Source organism: Calidris pugnax, unplaced genomic scaffold (assembly GCF_001431845.1).
Source record: "Calidris pugnax isolate Ruff unplaced genomic scaffold, ASM143184v1 scaffold214, whole genome shotgun sequence".
Lineage (NCBI taxonomy): Eukaryota > Metazoa > Chordata > Aves > Charadriiformes > Scolopacidae > Calidris > Calidris pugnax.
Genome location: NW_015090972.1, coordinates 419,925 through 435,600, shown reverse-complemented (window position 1 = coordinate 435,600; position 15,676 = coordinate 419,925). Strand labels below are relative to the sequence as shown.

At 57.3% G+C, this 15,676-nt stretch overlaps 1 protein-coding gene across 5 annotated transcripts in view; it reads left to right on the top strand.

Moving 5' to 3' along the window:
* Positions 1–714: 714 nt before the first annotated feature.
* The window catches only part of STRIP1 (striatin interacting protein 1), a 25,833-nt gene continuing 10,871 nt past the window's right edge, over positions 715–15,676 (top strand). The window contains exons 1-14 of one of the 5 annotated variants that reach the window (XM_014952902.1): positions 715–861; positions 2,492–2,561; positions 5,007–5,081; positions 6,187–6,321; positions 6,691–6,811; positions 7,852–7,920; positions 9,184–9,290; positions 10,543–10,670; positions 11,130–11,312; positions 12,399–12,616; positions 13,500–13,565; positions 13,766–13,829; positions 14,767–14,838; positions 15,086–15,160. In XM_014952902.1, the coding sequence (XP_014808388.1) occupies positions 811–861; positions 2,492–2,561; positions 5,007–5,081; positions 6,187–6,321; positions 6,691–6,811; positions 7,852–7,920; positions 9,184–9,290; positions 10,543–10,670; positions 11,130–11,312; positions 12,399–12,616; positions 13,500–13,565; positions 13,766–13,829; positions 14,767–14,838; positions 15,086–15,160 (1,434 nt within the window). In that variant the 5' untranslated portion in view covers positions 715–810. Of the gene's footprint in view, positions 862–881; positions 1,037–2,491; positions 2,562–2,848; positions 2,924–3,053; positions 3,195–4,648; positions 4,719–5,006; positions 5,082–6,186; positions 6,322–6,690; positions 6,812–7,851; positions 7,921–9,183; positions 9,291–10,542; positions 10,671–11,129; positions 11,313–12,398; positions 12,617–13,499; positions 13,566–13,765; positions 13,830–14,766; positions 14,839–15,085; positions 15,161–15,676 lie in introns of those variants that run through there. The other 4 variants (XM_014952904.1, XM_014952900.1, XM_014952901.1 and 1 more) reach the window with 4 other exon arrangements.

The following is a 15,676-nucleotide window of genomic DNA, read 5'->3' as shown; positions in this document are numbered from 1 at the left end:
GTGGGGGGGGGGGGGGGGGGGATGAGCCCGGGGATGGCGGTGGCAGCGTCGGGCCGGGAGGGAGAGGTTTTATTTTGTATATGAATGATTTTTAATGAATGCAATATTAATCCTCGCAGATGAGCAATAAATCATTAAAGTCTAATTAAACTATTAGGAAAAACCGACGGGCTTTTCGCTTGTGGGCAGTTTTTTATGTGGAGGAGCGAGCGAATGCGACCCCTTGGGGGGACCCCTCGGGGGACCCCTCAGGGTTGGGATCTGCCTTTGGCCACCTCGGGAGGGGGTTTGGGTCCCCGAGGGACCCCCTGAGCATCTCCAGGGCCCCCCCAATTTGGGGGCTGACCCCCTCCAAGCCCCTCTGGGCCCTTTTCACTTGAGGTTTAAACCCCACCAGGCACCTCTGCTGGGGTCCGGCTCCCTTCTGAGCCCTACTTCCTTGACGTCTGAGCTCCCCAAGCCCCTTGATTTGAAGATTCACTCGGTCTTGACCCCACAATTTGGGGTCTGGGCCCCAAAAAACTCCCCTGCCCCTTCCTGCCACTCCCAACATGGCGGCCTCCGGGAGGGAGGGCGGAAGTGCCACTCCCAAGATGGCGGCGACCAGCGTTGGGGGGGGTGAAGGGGAAATGCCACACCTAAGATGGCCGCGCGGGGGCGGTGCTCGCCACCCGTCCGGCTGCCGCACCGGCCGTGGCCACCGAGGGCGGGCGGTGACGCGGCCGGGGCGGCGGGAGCGGGCGGAGTCAGGCCGGGACCGCCGGAGAGACCGGAGAGAGTCACCTTCCACCTCCCGGTGCCACTCCCAACATGGCGGCGGCGCTGCCCCGGCTCTCCCTGCCGCTCCCGCGAGAGGGAGGGGTGAGTCCTCGCGAGAGCTCGGCGCGGTGGCAGGGCGGCCGACATGGAACCGGGCGGCGGCGGCGGCGGCGTTGGGGGCCCGGGGCCGCTCCCGGGTAACAACAAGGCCCGCGGCGGAGCGGTGCCGCCCGGCAAGGCCCGGGACCTGGGCCGCCCGCCGCGTAAGGACTCCGAGGTCAGCGCCGCCGCCGCCGCTGCCGGGCCCGGCCCCGCGGGTGGGTGGGTGGGTGGGTGGATGGGGGTGGTTCCCGGGCCGCGTCGTCCTCCCCGCCGTGGGCCCGGGGCCTTGCCCGGGAGGTGCCGGGTGGCTTCAAGCCTGACCCGGGCGGTGCTTCCCAACCTCCGCCGTCCCCCGGCCCGGGCCTGGAGCAGTCGGTGCCGCGGTACCGGGTTCCCCTGGGCCCCAGAGTGTGGCCTGTGGGGCCGGGAGGCCTCTTTCTGCCAGGCCCGTTTGCTACCGGCTCAGCCCAGAGCCCGCCTGGGTCGGTACCGGGCTCGGGTGGGTGCTGGTCTCCCCGTTATCCGGCTTTTCGCCAAGTTTGGGTCGGTTTGGGGTAGGAGGGTGGCTCGGTCCTGGGTCCCCAAAAGGACCTGGCACCGGCCACCCTCCTTCCAGGGCTGCTCTGGGCTCCGGGGCTTCTCCCGGGCAGCACCGTCCCGGTGTGGTGAGGGCTGGGTTGTCGGGTCCCCCGGGTATCCCGTTGGTCCAAGGATGGCTCTGCCAAGAGGTGACTGATCCCTCCAAGGAGACCCGGGGGTCCCGGTGGGATCCAGGAGGGTTGGGTGTGTTTGGGTGGAGCTGATTTACCCTCCATGGTGTCCCCCAAATCCAGCGTTATTCCTGCGGCGGCTCCAGAACCATCCATCTCCACGGGTGTCCTCATGGAGAGTGGGGGACACGCTCCCCAAAATGACAGGAGAGGGCTGTGAGGAGGTCCTGCAGGAGGTTTGGGTGCTGGGGAAGGGCTCCCAGCCCCACAGAGCGACACAGACCCCCACAGACCCCCCACCCTTCGAGCAGCTGAGGGCTTGGATCAAGCCCCTCGCTCAGGAACCGATACCCTGAGATTGGGGAGGGTTTTGCTGTGGCTCCGTGTTGACTTACTGAAAGGAAGCAGATGTTTTGTGCTCTTGACTGTTTTTCCAGCCTCACCCAAGCTGTTTGGAGTTGCTTTATTCACACTATTCCCCTCTGCTGGCATTTGGCGGGGGGAAACCCAAATTTTCACCCATCTCTGCAAAACGCGTGAGCTCTGAGAGCTCCCTGGTGCCACATAACCCCCCCTCCCTGCCCCAAGATTAAACATGCCCTGTCTCCTGCTTAATTTGTTGGCTTTTTGGGGCTCGTGGGGTGTTTTGGAGGTGGTGCAGTGGCAGGGGGTGCCCGGTGAAGCGCAGCGTTGGCTCACTGCGGCGGAGCCGGGACGGAGATGCAGGAGGTGGGTAGCAGTTGCCTTGGCAACGTTTACGCCGCCGCTGCGGGTACATTTTTTGGTCTCTCGCAAGGAAGGTACAATCCTGGATTTGCAGGAGGATGAGGTGAATTGTGAATGTCTTGGGGATTTGGGGTTTTCCTGAAAAACGCTGTGATTTAACTGATTTTTTTTTTTTTCTTTTCCTCCGCTTTTAGGGCTATTCAGAGTCCCCAGACCTGGAGTTTGAATATGCAGATACCGACAAATGGGCAGCAGAGCTCTCTGGTAAGGGACTGGTCCTGATGGATCAATTAATCAGCCATAATTTTCTCCTTTAGTAATGATTCAAGGAGCTCTTTCAACTGCAGCATTACTCTGATGGCTTTAAACACCTCATTCATGTTAAAAGAGAAGCGATACTGCGTCGTTAATTTTTTTGAGCCTTATGCTGGTTGTGTTTTTTGTGTTTCCCTCGTCTTGGATAAAACTGCAATTATTGTGGCCAAGTTGTAGCTTTTTTCTGATGGCTCAGTGCAGGTCCTTGGAGGTTTCCCTCTGTGCTCTTTTGGCAGAGCTGTACAGCTACACGGAAGGGCCGGAGTTCCTGCTCAACCGCAAGTGCTTCGAGGAGGACTTCAGGATCCACGGTAAGACCCTTCTCTTGGACATCTCACACCTCCGGGGAGGGACAGGGCTGGATGCGTTAGTGCTGCGTCAGAAAGCTGGAGCTGCACACTGATAATCTTCGTGCAATTTGTGCTGGAGATCTCAGGCAGGGCGGCCGACATGGAACCGGGCGGCGGCGGCGGCGGCGTTGGGGGCCCGGGGCCGCTCCCGGGTAACAACAAGGCCCGCGGCGGAGCGGTGCCGCCCGGCAAGGCCCGGGACCTGGGCCGCCCGCCGCGTAAGGACTCCGAGGTCAGCGCCGCCGCCGCCGCTGCCGGGCCCGGCCCCGCGGGTGGGTGGGTGGGTGGGTGGATGGGGGTGGTTCCCGGGCCGCGTCGTCCTCCCCGCCGTGGGCCCGGGGCCTTGCCCGGGAGGTGCCGGGTGGCTTCAAGCCTGACCCGGGCGGTGCTTCCCAACCTCCGCCGTCCCCCGGCCCGGGCCTGGAGCAGTCGGTGCCGCGGTACCGGGTTCCCTGGGCCCCAGAGTGTGGCCTGTGGGGCCGGGAGGCCTCTCTCTGCCAGGCCTATTTAGTACCGGCTCAGCCCAGAGCCCGCCTGGGTCGGTACCGGGCTCGGGTGGGTGCTGGTCTCCCCGTTATCCGGCTTTTCGCCAAGTTTGGGTCGGTTTGGGGTAGGAGGGTGGCTCGGTCCTGGGTCCCCAAAAGGACCTGGCACCGGCCACCCTCCTTCCAGGGCTGCTCTGGGCTCCGGGGCTTCTCCCGGGCAGCACCGTCCCGGTGTGGTGAGGGCTGGGTTGTCGGGTCCCCCGGGTATCCCGTTGGTCCAAGGATGGCTCTGCCAAGAGGTGACTGATCCCTCCAAGGAGACCCGGGGGTCCCGGTGGGATCCAGGAGGGTTGGGTGTGTTTGGGTGGAGCTGATTTACCCTCCATGGTGTCCCCCAAATCCAGCGTTATTCCTGCGGCGGCTCCAGAACCATCCATCTCCACGGGTGTCCTCATGGAGAGTGGGGGACACGCTCCCCAAAATGACAGGAGAGGGCTGTGAGGAGGTCCTGCGGGAGGCTTGGGTGCTGGGGAAGGGCTCCCAGCCCCACAGAGCGACACAGACCCCCACAGACCCCCCACCCTTCGAGCAGCTGAGGGCTTGGATCAAGCCCCTCGCTCAGGAACCGATACCCTGAGATTGGGGAGGGTTTTGCTGTGGCTCCGTGTTGACTTACTGAAAGGAAGCAGATGTTTTGTGCTCTTGACTGTTTTTCCAGCCTCACCCAAGCTGTTTGGAGTTGCTTTATTCACACTATTCCCCTCTGCTGGCATTTGGGGGGGGGAAACCCAAATTTTCACCCATCTCTGCAAAACGCGTGAGCTCTGAGAGCTCCCTGGTGCCACATAACCCCCCCTCCCTGCCCCAAGATTAAACATGCCCTGTCTCCTGCTTAATTTGTTGGCTTTTTGGGGCTCGTGGGGTGTTTTGGAGGTGGTGCAGTGGCAGGGGGTGCCCGGTGAAGCGCAGCGTTGGCTCACTGCGGCGGAGCCGGGACGGAGATGCAGGAGGTGGGTAGCAGTTGCCTTGGCAACGTTTACGCCGCCGCTGCGGGTACATTTTTTGGTCTCTCGCAAGGAAGGTACAATCCTGGATTTGCAGGAGGATGAGGTGAATTGTGAATGTCTTGGGGATTTGGGGTTTTCCTGAAAAACGCTGTGATTTAACTGATTTTTTTTTTTTTCTTTTCCTCCGCTTTTAGGGCTATTCAGAGTCCCCAGACCTGGAGTTTGAATATGCAGATACCGACAAATGGGCAGCAGAGCTCTCTGGTAAGGGACTGGTCCTGATGGATCAATTAATCAGCCATAATTTTCTCCTTTAGTAATGATTCAAGGAGCTCTTTCAACTGCAGCATTACTCTGATGGCTTTAAACACCTCATTCATGTTAAAAGAGAAGCGATACTGCGTCGTTAATTTTTTTGAGCCTTATGCTGGTTGTGTTTTTTGTGTTTCCCTCGTCTTGGATAAAACTGCAATTATTGTGGCCGAGTTGTAGCTTTTTTTTTGATGGCTCAGTGCAGGTCCTTGGAGTTTTCCCTCTGTGCTCTTTTGGCAGAGCTGTACAGCTACACGGAAGGGCCGGAGTTCCTGCTCAACCGCAAGTGCTTCGAGGAGGACTTCAGGATCCACGGTAAGACCCTTCTCTTGGACATCTCACACCTCCGGGGAGGGACAGGGCTGGATGCGTTAGTGCTGCGTCAGAAAGCTGGAGCTGCACACTGATAATCTTCGTGCAATTTGTGCTGGAGATCTCATCAGTGTGCGTGGGTTGGTCCCGGAGCGCGTTCAGCGTTTGCTGATGGTGATGTCTGAGGTGGTTCGTCAGCGCCAGGACGTCTGTGCTGGAACATTCTGGCAGCAGCAAGAGCATCCAGCTCATTTCCCATCAGCTGCCTGTTCAGATGGATGTGATTCATCTTAGAATCATCAAATCACAGAACAGTTTGGGTTAGAAGGCACCTTAAAGACCATCCTGTTCCAGTCCCTGGGCAGGGACACCTCCCACCCGACCAGGTTGCTCCAAGCCCCTTCCACCCTGGCCTTGAACCCCTCCAGGGATGGGGCAGCCACAGCTTCTCAGGGCAATCTGGGCCAGGCTCTCACCACTCTCCCAGCCAAGAATTCCTTCCGTGGCTCCACTCCCCAAATACCATCCCTGGAGGGATCTAAAAGCCGTTGCTGAGGGACACGGGTCAGTGGTGGGTTGGTCGGTGTTGGGTTGATGGTTGGTCTTGATGAACTGAAAGGTCCCCTCCAACCCAGGGAAGGGGTGGAATCGCCATAGAATCACAGCACGTTTTGGGTTGGAAGGGACCTTAGAGCTTATCCAGTTCCATCCCTTCTCGTGGCTGGGACATCTTCAATGAGACCAGGTTGCTCCAAGCCCCCTCCAACCTGCCCTTGAACCCCTCCAGGGATGGGGCAGCCACAGCTTCTCTGGGCAACCTGGGCCAGGCTCTTACCACCCTCACACCAAAGAAGTTCTTCCCCACATCTCATCTCCATCTCCCCTCTTTCAGTGTCAAACCCTTCCCCTCCTCCTATGGCTCCCCTGTCTCATCAAGAGTCCCTCCCCAGCTTGTCATCTGGTGGAAGGCAGAAGATGATCCCTCCATGCCTGGGTGTTATTCCCAGGAGCACAGTGTTCCCTGGGGCACCTTTCAAGCTGTGCCTGTTTGTGGCCAGGGCAGGCAGAGGCTCCCTGTGCCCTCAGCTTCTCTGCTTTGGCTTTTCAGTCCGGGACAAGAAATGGACAGAGTTGGACAAGAACCAGCACCGCACTCACGCCATGCGGCTCCTCGACGGGCTGGAGGTCACCGCGCGGGAGAAGAGGCTGAGGGTTGCCCGAGCCATCCTTTACGTTGCCCAAGGTAACACCAGGCCTCTGCCCCTTTCATTTCCCCTTTGCTAAATCCAGGTAACAGATTGGATTTAAAATATTTAAAATCATTCTTTGTTCCTCGCATCATTGATTTCACCTGGGATGTCTGGAACGAAGCTAATTCTCTTGGGAGCCAGGCAGCTTACTGGAATTCGGTCCAAAATTTGGCTGGTTTCCCTGTGCCATCCCAGTTCTGCCAGACATGGGCTGCGTTACCCAGGGGAGGGCTGTTCAGTCCTTTGCATCCCAGTTTTTGTCTTAAAATTAAGGCTGTGACTTTTGTTCCCCCTGTAAAATGCTGGTGGGGGCGTGGGAGGGATCCCTGTGGAGATGGGATCCAGCGAGGGTGTCGTTGCAGGGACTTTTGGGGAGTGTGGCTCCGAGGCTGAGGTGCAGGCGTGGATGAGGTATAACATCTTCCTCTTGCTGGAAGTGGGGACGTTCAACGCTTTGGTGGAGCTGCTCAACATGGAGATCGAGTGAGTACTGGGGGAAAACGCTTCAGAAACGGCTCTGGAGCTCCTTGGCAGGAGGTTTTTCTGGTTTGGGGCAGTCCTGTTCCTAGTCTGTCTGTCCCTAATCAAATTCCTGCAGCCACCAGAGTGACTCCCCTTGGTCTGGGTAGGTCTGTCCCTAATCAAATTCCTGCAGCCACCGGAGTGACTCCCCTTGTTCTGGGTAGATGTAGAATCATAGAATTATAGAATCATTGAGGTTGGAAGAGACCCTTGGGATCATCGAGTCCAACCATCTCCCCTACTCTACAAAGTCCTCCCCTACACCATGTCCCTCAGCACTGCATCTAAACGGCCCTTAAACACAGCCAGGGATGGGGACTCCACCCCCTCCCTGGGCAGCCTGTTCCAATGCCCGACCACTCTTTGGGTGAAAAATTCCTTCCTAATGTTCAATCTAAACCTCCCCTGTTGGAGCTTGAAGCCGTTCCCTCTCGTTCTGTCACTAATTACCTGTGAGAAGAGACCAGCACCAACCTCTCTACAGTGTCCTTTCAAGTAGTTGTAGAGAGTGATGAGGTCTCCCCTCAGCCTCCTCTTCCTCACACTAAACAGCCCCAGCTCCTTCAGCCGCTCTTCATATGATTTGTCTTCTAGGCCCTTCACTAGTTTCGTTGCCCTCCTCTGCACACTCGAGGTGTGGCCTCCCCAGTGCTGAGTACAGGGGCACAATCACCTCCCTACTTCTGCTGGTCACACTATTTCTAATACAAGCCAGGATGCCGTTGGCTTTCTTGGCCACCTGGGCACACTGCTGGCTCATATTCAACCGTACAATCCTACATGTAATGTAGGATTAAACCTCATTTATACAGAAATTCGCTTTGAGCTGTTGCCTGGCAGCAAATAGAGACAGGTCTGTTCCTTCTCCGTTGATTGCGTTGTGAAGAGGGGATTTGTTGCGGCAACATCTGTTCCAGGGGTTGGCTCTGACCCGTGGGCTCCTCGTGGCAGAGTTAAAATGTCTCCAAAAGCCCCCTCTGAGGCTGTTTTTCCCCCCCCAGTAACAGCGCAGCTTGCAGCAGTGCCGTGAGGAAGCCTGCCATCTCCCTGGCCGACAGCACAGACCTGAGGTACTGGACAAGGCTTGGGAGGAGGGGATGCTTTGGGGACGTTTGCTGGTCTTTTTGGCAAGCTGAGATGGGCCACCAAGCACCGGGGGGTGTCCCAGGAATGTCCCACCTTCTGCTTGGGCTCCATGAGCATCGTTAGGTCTGCTCAGTCTGCAGACATAGAATCATAGAATTGCCCAGGCCAGAAGGGACCTCCAAAGGCCATCTAGTCCGACCCCCCCGCAGTCAGCAGGGACACCCCCAACTAGACCAGGTTGCCCAGGGCCTCGTCAAGCCTCTCCTTGAATATCTCCAGGGAAGGGGCCTCAACCACCTCCCTGGGCAACCTGTTCCAGTGCTCCACCACCCTCACAGTGAAGAACCCTCTCCTAATCTCCAATCTAAATCTGTTCCCCTCCAGCTTGAAGCCATTGCCCCTCGTCCTGTCACTGCAGGCCTTTCTAAACAGGCTCTCCCCAGCCTTCCTGTAGGCTCCCTTCAGGTACTGGAAGGCTGCTATTAGGTCTCCCCGGAGCCTCCTCTTCTCCAGGCTGAACAACCCCAGCTCCCTCAGCCTGTCCTCGTAGCAGAGGTGCTCCATCCCCCTCATCATCCTTGTGGCCCTCCTCTGGACCCTCTCCATCAGGTCCATGTCCTTCTTCTATTGAGGGCTCCAGCCCTGCACACAATAATCCAGGTGAGGTCTCACCAGAGCAAAGTGGCAGAATTCCCTCTCTGGACCTGCTGGCAACGCTTCTTTTGATGCAGCCCAGGATGGGATTGTCCTTCTGGGCTGCAAGTGCCCACTGCCTGCTCATGTCCAGCTTCTCCTCCACCAGCACCCCCAAGTCCCTTTCCTCAGGGCTCCTTTCCAATCCCTCACCCCCCAGTTTGTATTGGTGGCGAGGATTGTTCTGGCCCAGGTGCAGAACCTTGCATTTGCTCTTGTTGAACCTCATGAGGTTCACCTGGGCCCACCTCTCCAGCCTGTCCAGGTCCTTTTGGATGACATCCCTTGTGCTCAACCTGCACAGCAGGCACGTGGCTGGTTGGGGACATGAAAGCAGTAAAATAAGGGAAAGAAATCTTTTTTTTCCCTGCTTTGACTTGCAGAGACCTTTTTCCCCAGCCCCTGGGTGCCCATCCCCTGGGGTGAAGCAGGTGCATGGAAACTGGTTGTGGTCTGGGCTGATCCAACCTACCCCCAGAGCCCTGAGTGCTTGTGGGACCTTCATAATTCATCCCAAACCTCTGGTGATTCTCCTGACCTCCTGCTTTTTGCAGGGTGCTGCTCAACATCATGTACCTGATCGTGGAGACCGTTCGGCAGGAGGCTGAGGGGGACAAACCTGAGTGGAAGAGCATGAGACAGACCTTCAGAGCAGAGCTGGGTGAGGACCAGGCGCTTGGAGGGTTGATGGGATGGAGGTTTCCAGGGCTGAAGAGCAAGAGAGTGAGATGGGGTTTGGCTCTAGGCCCCAGTTAACGGGGACTGGCAGCACTGGGCTGGTTTCTGCTTGGCTGAACTTCACTGGGGGGTGAGCAGAGGAAGGCAGCCAGCCTTTTCTGCTGTCTGGGGGCTCTCTCCCTGGGGAAAAAAAATGAATATTGGGGCTGTCGTTTTGTCTCACCACAGAGGTAAGAAATTATGGAGGGTACAAGGTCTTGGAAAGGAGGAGAGGAGCTATCTGGGGTGAGATGAATTTCACTGAATTTCACTGAATTTTAGAGTTGGAAGGGACCATAGAGATCATCTAGTCCAACTCCCCTGCTGAAGCAGGATTGCCCAGAGCTAGAGCATGTTACTCAGGAGCATCCAGGTGGGTCTTGAAAATCTCCAAGGAAGGGGACTCCACACCCTCCCTGGGCAGCCTGTTCCAGGGCTCTGTCACCCTCACCGTGAAGAAGTTTCTCCTCATATTTGAGTGGAACCTCTTCTGTTCCAACTTGTGCCCGTTGCCCCTCGTCCTCTCACTGGGAACCACTGAAAAGAGTCTGGCTCCCTCCTCCTTCAACCCTCCCTTGAGATACTTGTAGGCGTTGATAAGGTCTCCCCTCAGCCTTCTCTTCTCCAGACTAAAGAGTCCCAGCTCTCTCAGTCTTTCTTCATAAGGGAGATGCTCCAATCCTTGAATCATCTTTGTTGCCCTTCGCTGGACTCTCTCCAGTAGTTCCCTGTCCCTCTTGAACTGGGGAGCCCAGAACTGGACGCAGTAGTCTAGTTGTGGCCTCACCAGTGCAGAGTAGAGGGGGAGAATGACTTCCCTTGACCTGCTGGCCACACTTTTCCCTATGCAACCCAAGATACCATTGGCCTTCCTGGCCACAAGAGCACACTGTTTACTCATTGTCATTTTACCATCCACCAGGACCCCTAGATCTTTCTCTTCAGAAGTTGCCTCCAGCAGGTCCACCCCTAACCTGTGCTGGTGCCTGACATTTTTCTTCCCCAGGTGCAGGACCCTACACTTTTTCCTGTTGAACCTCATGAGGTTCTTCCTTGCCTAGCCCTCCAGCCCTGAGAGCTCTGAAGCTCTCAGAGATGGGGATGTGAGACTGCAGAGGCTGTGGGAGGGCAAAGGGGCCGGTGGGGGTGAGGACAGGGAGGAGGAATGACTCAGTGTCGCTGCTGTGTGGTTCCAGGAGCCCCCCTGTACAACAACGAGCCCTTCTCCGTCATGCTCTTCGGGATGGTGACCAAATTCTGCAGTGGCCACGCTCCACACTTCCCCATGAAGAAGGTGCTGCTCCTGCTCTGGAAGACTGTGCTGGTGAGGAGGGGCTGCGACGTGGGTTTGTGGGGTTTTGGTCGATGGAGGAAGGAAGTTCTGCCCTCAGAGCTGGCTGTTATTGCTCCATCCTCTTTTCCTGGCGTTCAGTTGAGTAGTTTGCACCTTAATAAACCCACCCTCAGGTTTTACCCCGTAGGGGAATGTTGGATATTGGTGTCTGGAGCTGGATACCAAGGATAAACCCAAAGCAAGTTGGGGTCTGCATAAAGGAAAAGGTCCAGACACTCCATTTGGGGATGCCTGAACACCCTCACACTGTCCCTTTTGCCTTTTCCAGTGATGGAAGCAGCATGGGGACAGGCAGCCCTTCTTTTACACCCTGGGGAAGAATTAGGGGCCTCCTGGCAGGTGGATTTGGGGAGGGTGGGTGGAGAAGCCCCCCGGTGCTGTGCGTGGAGGGCTTCCCCCACGCTGAGAGGGCTGTGCTCTTCCTTGCAGTGCACCCTGGGGGGCTTTGAGGAGCTCCAGAGCATGAAGGCAGAGAAGAGGGAGATCCTGGGCCTCCCGCCGTTGCCAGAGGACAGCATTAAAGTCATCCGCAACATGCGGGCGGCCTCCCCCCCGGCCTCCGCCTCCGACCTCATCGAGCAGCAGCAGAAGCGAGGCCGGAGGGAGCACAAGGTGAGGCCAGGGCAGGTGGCAGGGGACATACAATCATAGAATTGCCCAGGCTGGAAGGGACCTCCAAAGCCCATCTAGTCCCACCTCCCCGCAGTCAGCAGGGACACCCCCAACTAGACCAGGTTGCCCCCTCGAGCCTCTCCTTGAATATCTCCAGGGAAGGGGCCTCAACCACCTCCCTGGGCAACCTGTTCCAGTGCTCCACCACCCTCACAGTGAAGAACCCTCTCCTCATCTCCAGTCTAAATCTGTTCCCCTCCAGCTTGAAGCCATTGCCCCTCGTCCTGTCACTGCAGGCCTTTCTAAACAGGTTCTCCCCAGCCTTCCTGTAGGCTCCCTTCAGGTACTGGAAGGCTGCTATTAGGTCTCCCCGGAGCCTCCTCTTCTCCAGGCTGAACAACCCCAGCTCCCTCAGCCTGTCCTCGTAGCAGAGGTGCTCCATCCCCCTGATCATCCTTGTGGCCCTCCTCTGGACCCTCTCCATCAGGTCCATGTCCTTCTTATATTGAGGGCTCCAGACCTGCACACAATACTCCAGGTGAGGTCTCACCAGAGCAGAGTAAAGTGGCAGAATCCCCTCTCTGGACCTGCTGGCAACGCATCTTTTGATGCAGCCCAGGATGGGATTGGCCTTCTGGGCTGCAAGTGCCCACTGCCTGCTCATGTCCAGCTTCTCCTCCACCAGCACCCCCAAGTCCCTTTCCTCAGGGCTGCTTTCCAATCCCTCACCCCCCAGTTTGTATTGGTGGCGAGGATTGTTCCGGCCCAGGTGCAGAACCTTGCATTTGCTCTTGTTGAACCTCATGAGGTTCACCTGGGCCCACCTCTCCAGCCTGTCCAGGTCCTTTTGGATGACATCCCATCCCTCTGGTGTATCGACAACACCACACAGCTTGGTATCATCCGCAAACTTGCTGATGGTGCCTTTAATCTCCCTGTCTATATCATTGATAAAAATGTTAAACAGCACCAGCCCCAGCACGGACCCTTGAGGAACACCACTTGTGACTGGTGACACCAAGGAATGGACACCTGGGGTCTGGGCACTGACTTTGGAGCAACTTCTCCCCACTCTTCTGTCTCCAGGCCCTGATTAAGCAGGATAACCTCGATGCCTTTAATGAGAGGGACCCTTACAAAGCTGATGACTCCCGGGAGGAAGAGGAGGAAAATGATGATGACAACAGCCTGGAGGGAGAGACTTTCCCCCTGGAAAGGGATGAAGTGATGCCTCCTCCCACCCAGCATCCCCCAAGTGACCGCATCACCTGCCCCAAGGGGCTGCCCTGGGCCCCCAAAGTCCGGTGAGTCCGTGGGGCTGACCTTGGGCCTGGCTTTTTGGGGAGATGTGGAGCTGATTGAAGAAAATGGTTGGTATCGTCCGCAAACTTGCTGATGGTGCCTTTAATCTCCCTGTCTGTATCATTGATAAAAATGTTAAACAGCACTGGCCCCAGCACGGACCCTTGAGGAACACCACTTTTGACTGGTGACACCAAGGAAGGGACAACTGGGGTCTGGGCACTGACCTCGGAGCAACTTGTCCCCACTCTTCTGTCTCCAGGCCCTGATTAAGCAGGATAACCTCGATGCCTTTAATGAGAGGGACCCTTACAAAGCTGATGACTCCCGGGAGGAAGAGGAGGAAAACGATGATGACAACAGCCTGGAGGGAGAGACTTTCCCCCTGGAAAGGGATGAAGTGATGCCTCCTCCCACCCAGCATCCCCCAAGTGACCGCATCACCTGCCCCAAGGGGCTGCCCTGGGCCCCCAAAGTCCGGTGAGTCCGTGGGGCTGACCTTGGGCCTGGCTTTTTGGGGAGATGTGGAGCTGATTGAAGAAAATGGAAGCTCTTCAGTATTGAGAACTTCAGCAGGGATTTGGGGGAGATGTTGGGGACAGCGTGGTTGATCTGGTGGTGGCTTTGGTGGACCTTGGGCCTGGCTTTGTGGGGAGACCTGGAGCTGGTTGAAGAAAATGGAAGCTCTTCAATATTGAGAACTTCAGCAGGGATCTGGGGGAGATGTTGGGGACAGCGTGGTCGATCTGGTGGTGGCTTTGGTGGCTGTTCTCTTGATGGGGTGAGCTCTGCACCAAGCTCTGAAAAGACTGGGAGGCTTTTCCTGGTGGCCGAGGGCTGTGGTGTAACCAGGAAGATGTGACTCTTCCTCATGTCCCTTTGCAGAGAAAAGGACATCGAGATGTTCCTGGAGTCCAGTCGCAGCAAATTCATCGGCTACACGCTGGGCAGGTGGGTTCCCTCAGAGCTTGGGGGGCTGCTGATTTGAGGGGGCTTGTGGCAGAGGTTACCAGGTGGGGGTTACTGTTGGCCTGGAAGTCCTGAGCTCTCTGGGTCCTTTTTTGGGTGGTGGTTTCTGACCTGCCCACCTCTGTGGGTGGCTCAGGTTTGCTGCTGCCTGCACTTAACCTGGTTCTTTTCTTCCTCTCTAGTGACACCAACACCGTGGTGGGCTTGCCCAGGCCCATCCACGAGAGCATCCGAACCCTGAAGCTGGTGAGTACCTTGAGGGATTCCTCCAGCTCTCACCGTTGTGTGGGTGCCCCCAGTGGGGCATTTTCCTGACCCCCCCCTCCCGCCTGCTCAGCCCCGTGAGGGGAGAGACCTCAAGTTTTCATCCCCTCCCCAGTTTCCCAGCCTGGTTGAACCCTTTTCCTCACTGGTTTCATCCCTTTCTTACTGGGGTTGTCCCAGAGGCGAGGCCAGCAGCCACCACCCTGCTTGTCACCACTGGGAAGGGAGTAACAGAGGTCACTGGAGGGACTTGTATTAGAAATAGTGTGACCAGCAGAAGTAGGGAGGTGATTGTCCCCCTGTACTCAGCACTGGGGAGGCCACACCTCGAGTGTTGTGTCCAGTTTTGGGCACCTCAATCCAAGAGAGATCTCGAGGTGCTGGAGCGAGCTCAGAGGAGGGAAACGAAGCGGGTGAGGGGCCTAGAAGACAAATCATATGAAGAGCAGCGGAAGGAGCTGGGGCTGTTTAGTGTGAGGAAGAGGAGGCTGAGGGGAGACCTCATCACTCTCTACAACTACGTGAAAGGACACTGTAGAGAGGTTGGTGCTGGTCTCTTCTCACAGGTAATTAGGGACAGAACGAGAGGGAACGGCTTCAAGCTCCAACAGGGGAGGGTTAGATTGAACATTAGGAAGGAATTTTTCACCCAAAGAGTGGTCGGGCATTGGAACAGGCTGCCCAGGGAGGGGGGGGAGTCCCCATCCCTGGCTTGGGTTAAGGGCCGTTTAGATGCAGTGCTGAGGGACATGGTGTAGGGGAGGACTTTGTAGAGTAGGGGAGATGGGTGGACTCGATGATCCCAAGGGTCTCTTCCAACCTCAATGATTCTATGATTCTATGACTTAAAAAGATGATGGGACCAGGCTGGGACTGGTGGGGGGGCCGTGGTGTGACCCCCTGCTCTCTCCCTGTGCAGCACAAGTACACGTCGATCGCAGAGGTCCAAGTGCACATGGAGGATGAGTACCTGCGCTCTCCATTCTCCGGGGTGAGTGTGAGGATGAGGAGGGGACAAAGCTTGGGAGCTGGGGAGCACTTGGTCCTTCCAGGGCTTTTTGCAGGGCTGGGGGATTTGTTCCACTGGGGAGGGAGGAGCGGTTTTCCTGGGGCAGAGGGTGGGGTGTGTGGGGAAGGTTTTGAGCAGGGTATCCAGCCCTTGGGGTTGGAGAACCTGGGGCTGAGCCACCACTGGTGGCAGCTCCTGGTCTGAGGTTTCTGGTCTCTCCTGGCACCAGGGGGAAGAAGAAGTGGAGCAAGTCCCTGCTGAGATCCTGTACCAGGGCCTCCTGCCAAGCCTGCCACAGTACATGGTGAGCTGGGGAGCACTGGGGGTCCCTTGGGCTTTGCTCTGTCCTTCTGGAGCTGATCTGGGGGTGTCTCACCCCGGAGCCTCCCTTCACTGCTCCATCCCTTTCCAGTGATGCCCCCAGGGTTTCTTTCCTCCCTGTTACTCCCTTCTGCAGCGGGGTCAGGGGGGGCTGTGGCTGATCCCCCTGTGGGGCCCCTGTGGGCCCCACAGGGCTCAGTACTGGGGCCAATTCTCTTTAACATCTTTATCAATGATCTGGACGAGGGGATCGAGTGCACCCTCAGTCAGTTCGCAGACGACACCAAGCTGGGTGGCAGTGTTGATCTGCTGGAGGGTAGAGAGGCTCTGCAGAGGGATTTCCACAGGCTGGATGGATGGGCTGAGACCAACGGGATGAGGTTCAACAAGACCAAGTGCCAGGTCCTGCCCTTGGGTCACACCAACCCCCTGCAGCTCTACAGGCTGGGGGCAGAGTGGCTGGAGCTGCCTGGCAGAAAAGGACCTGGGGGTGTTGGTC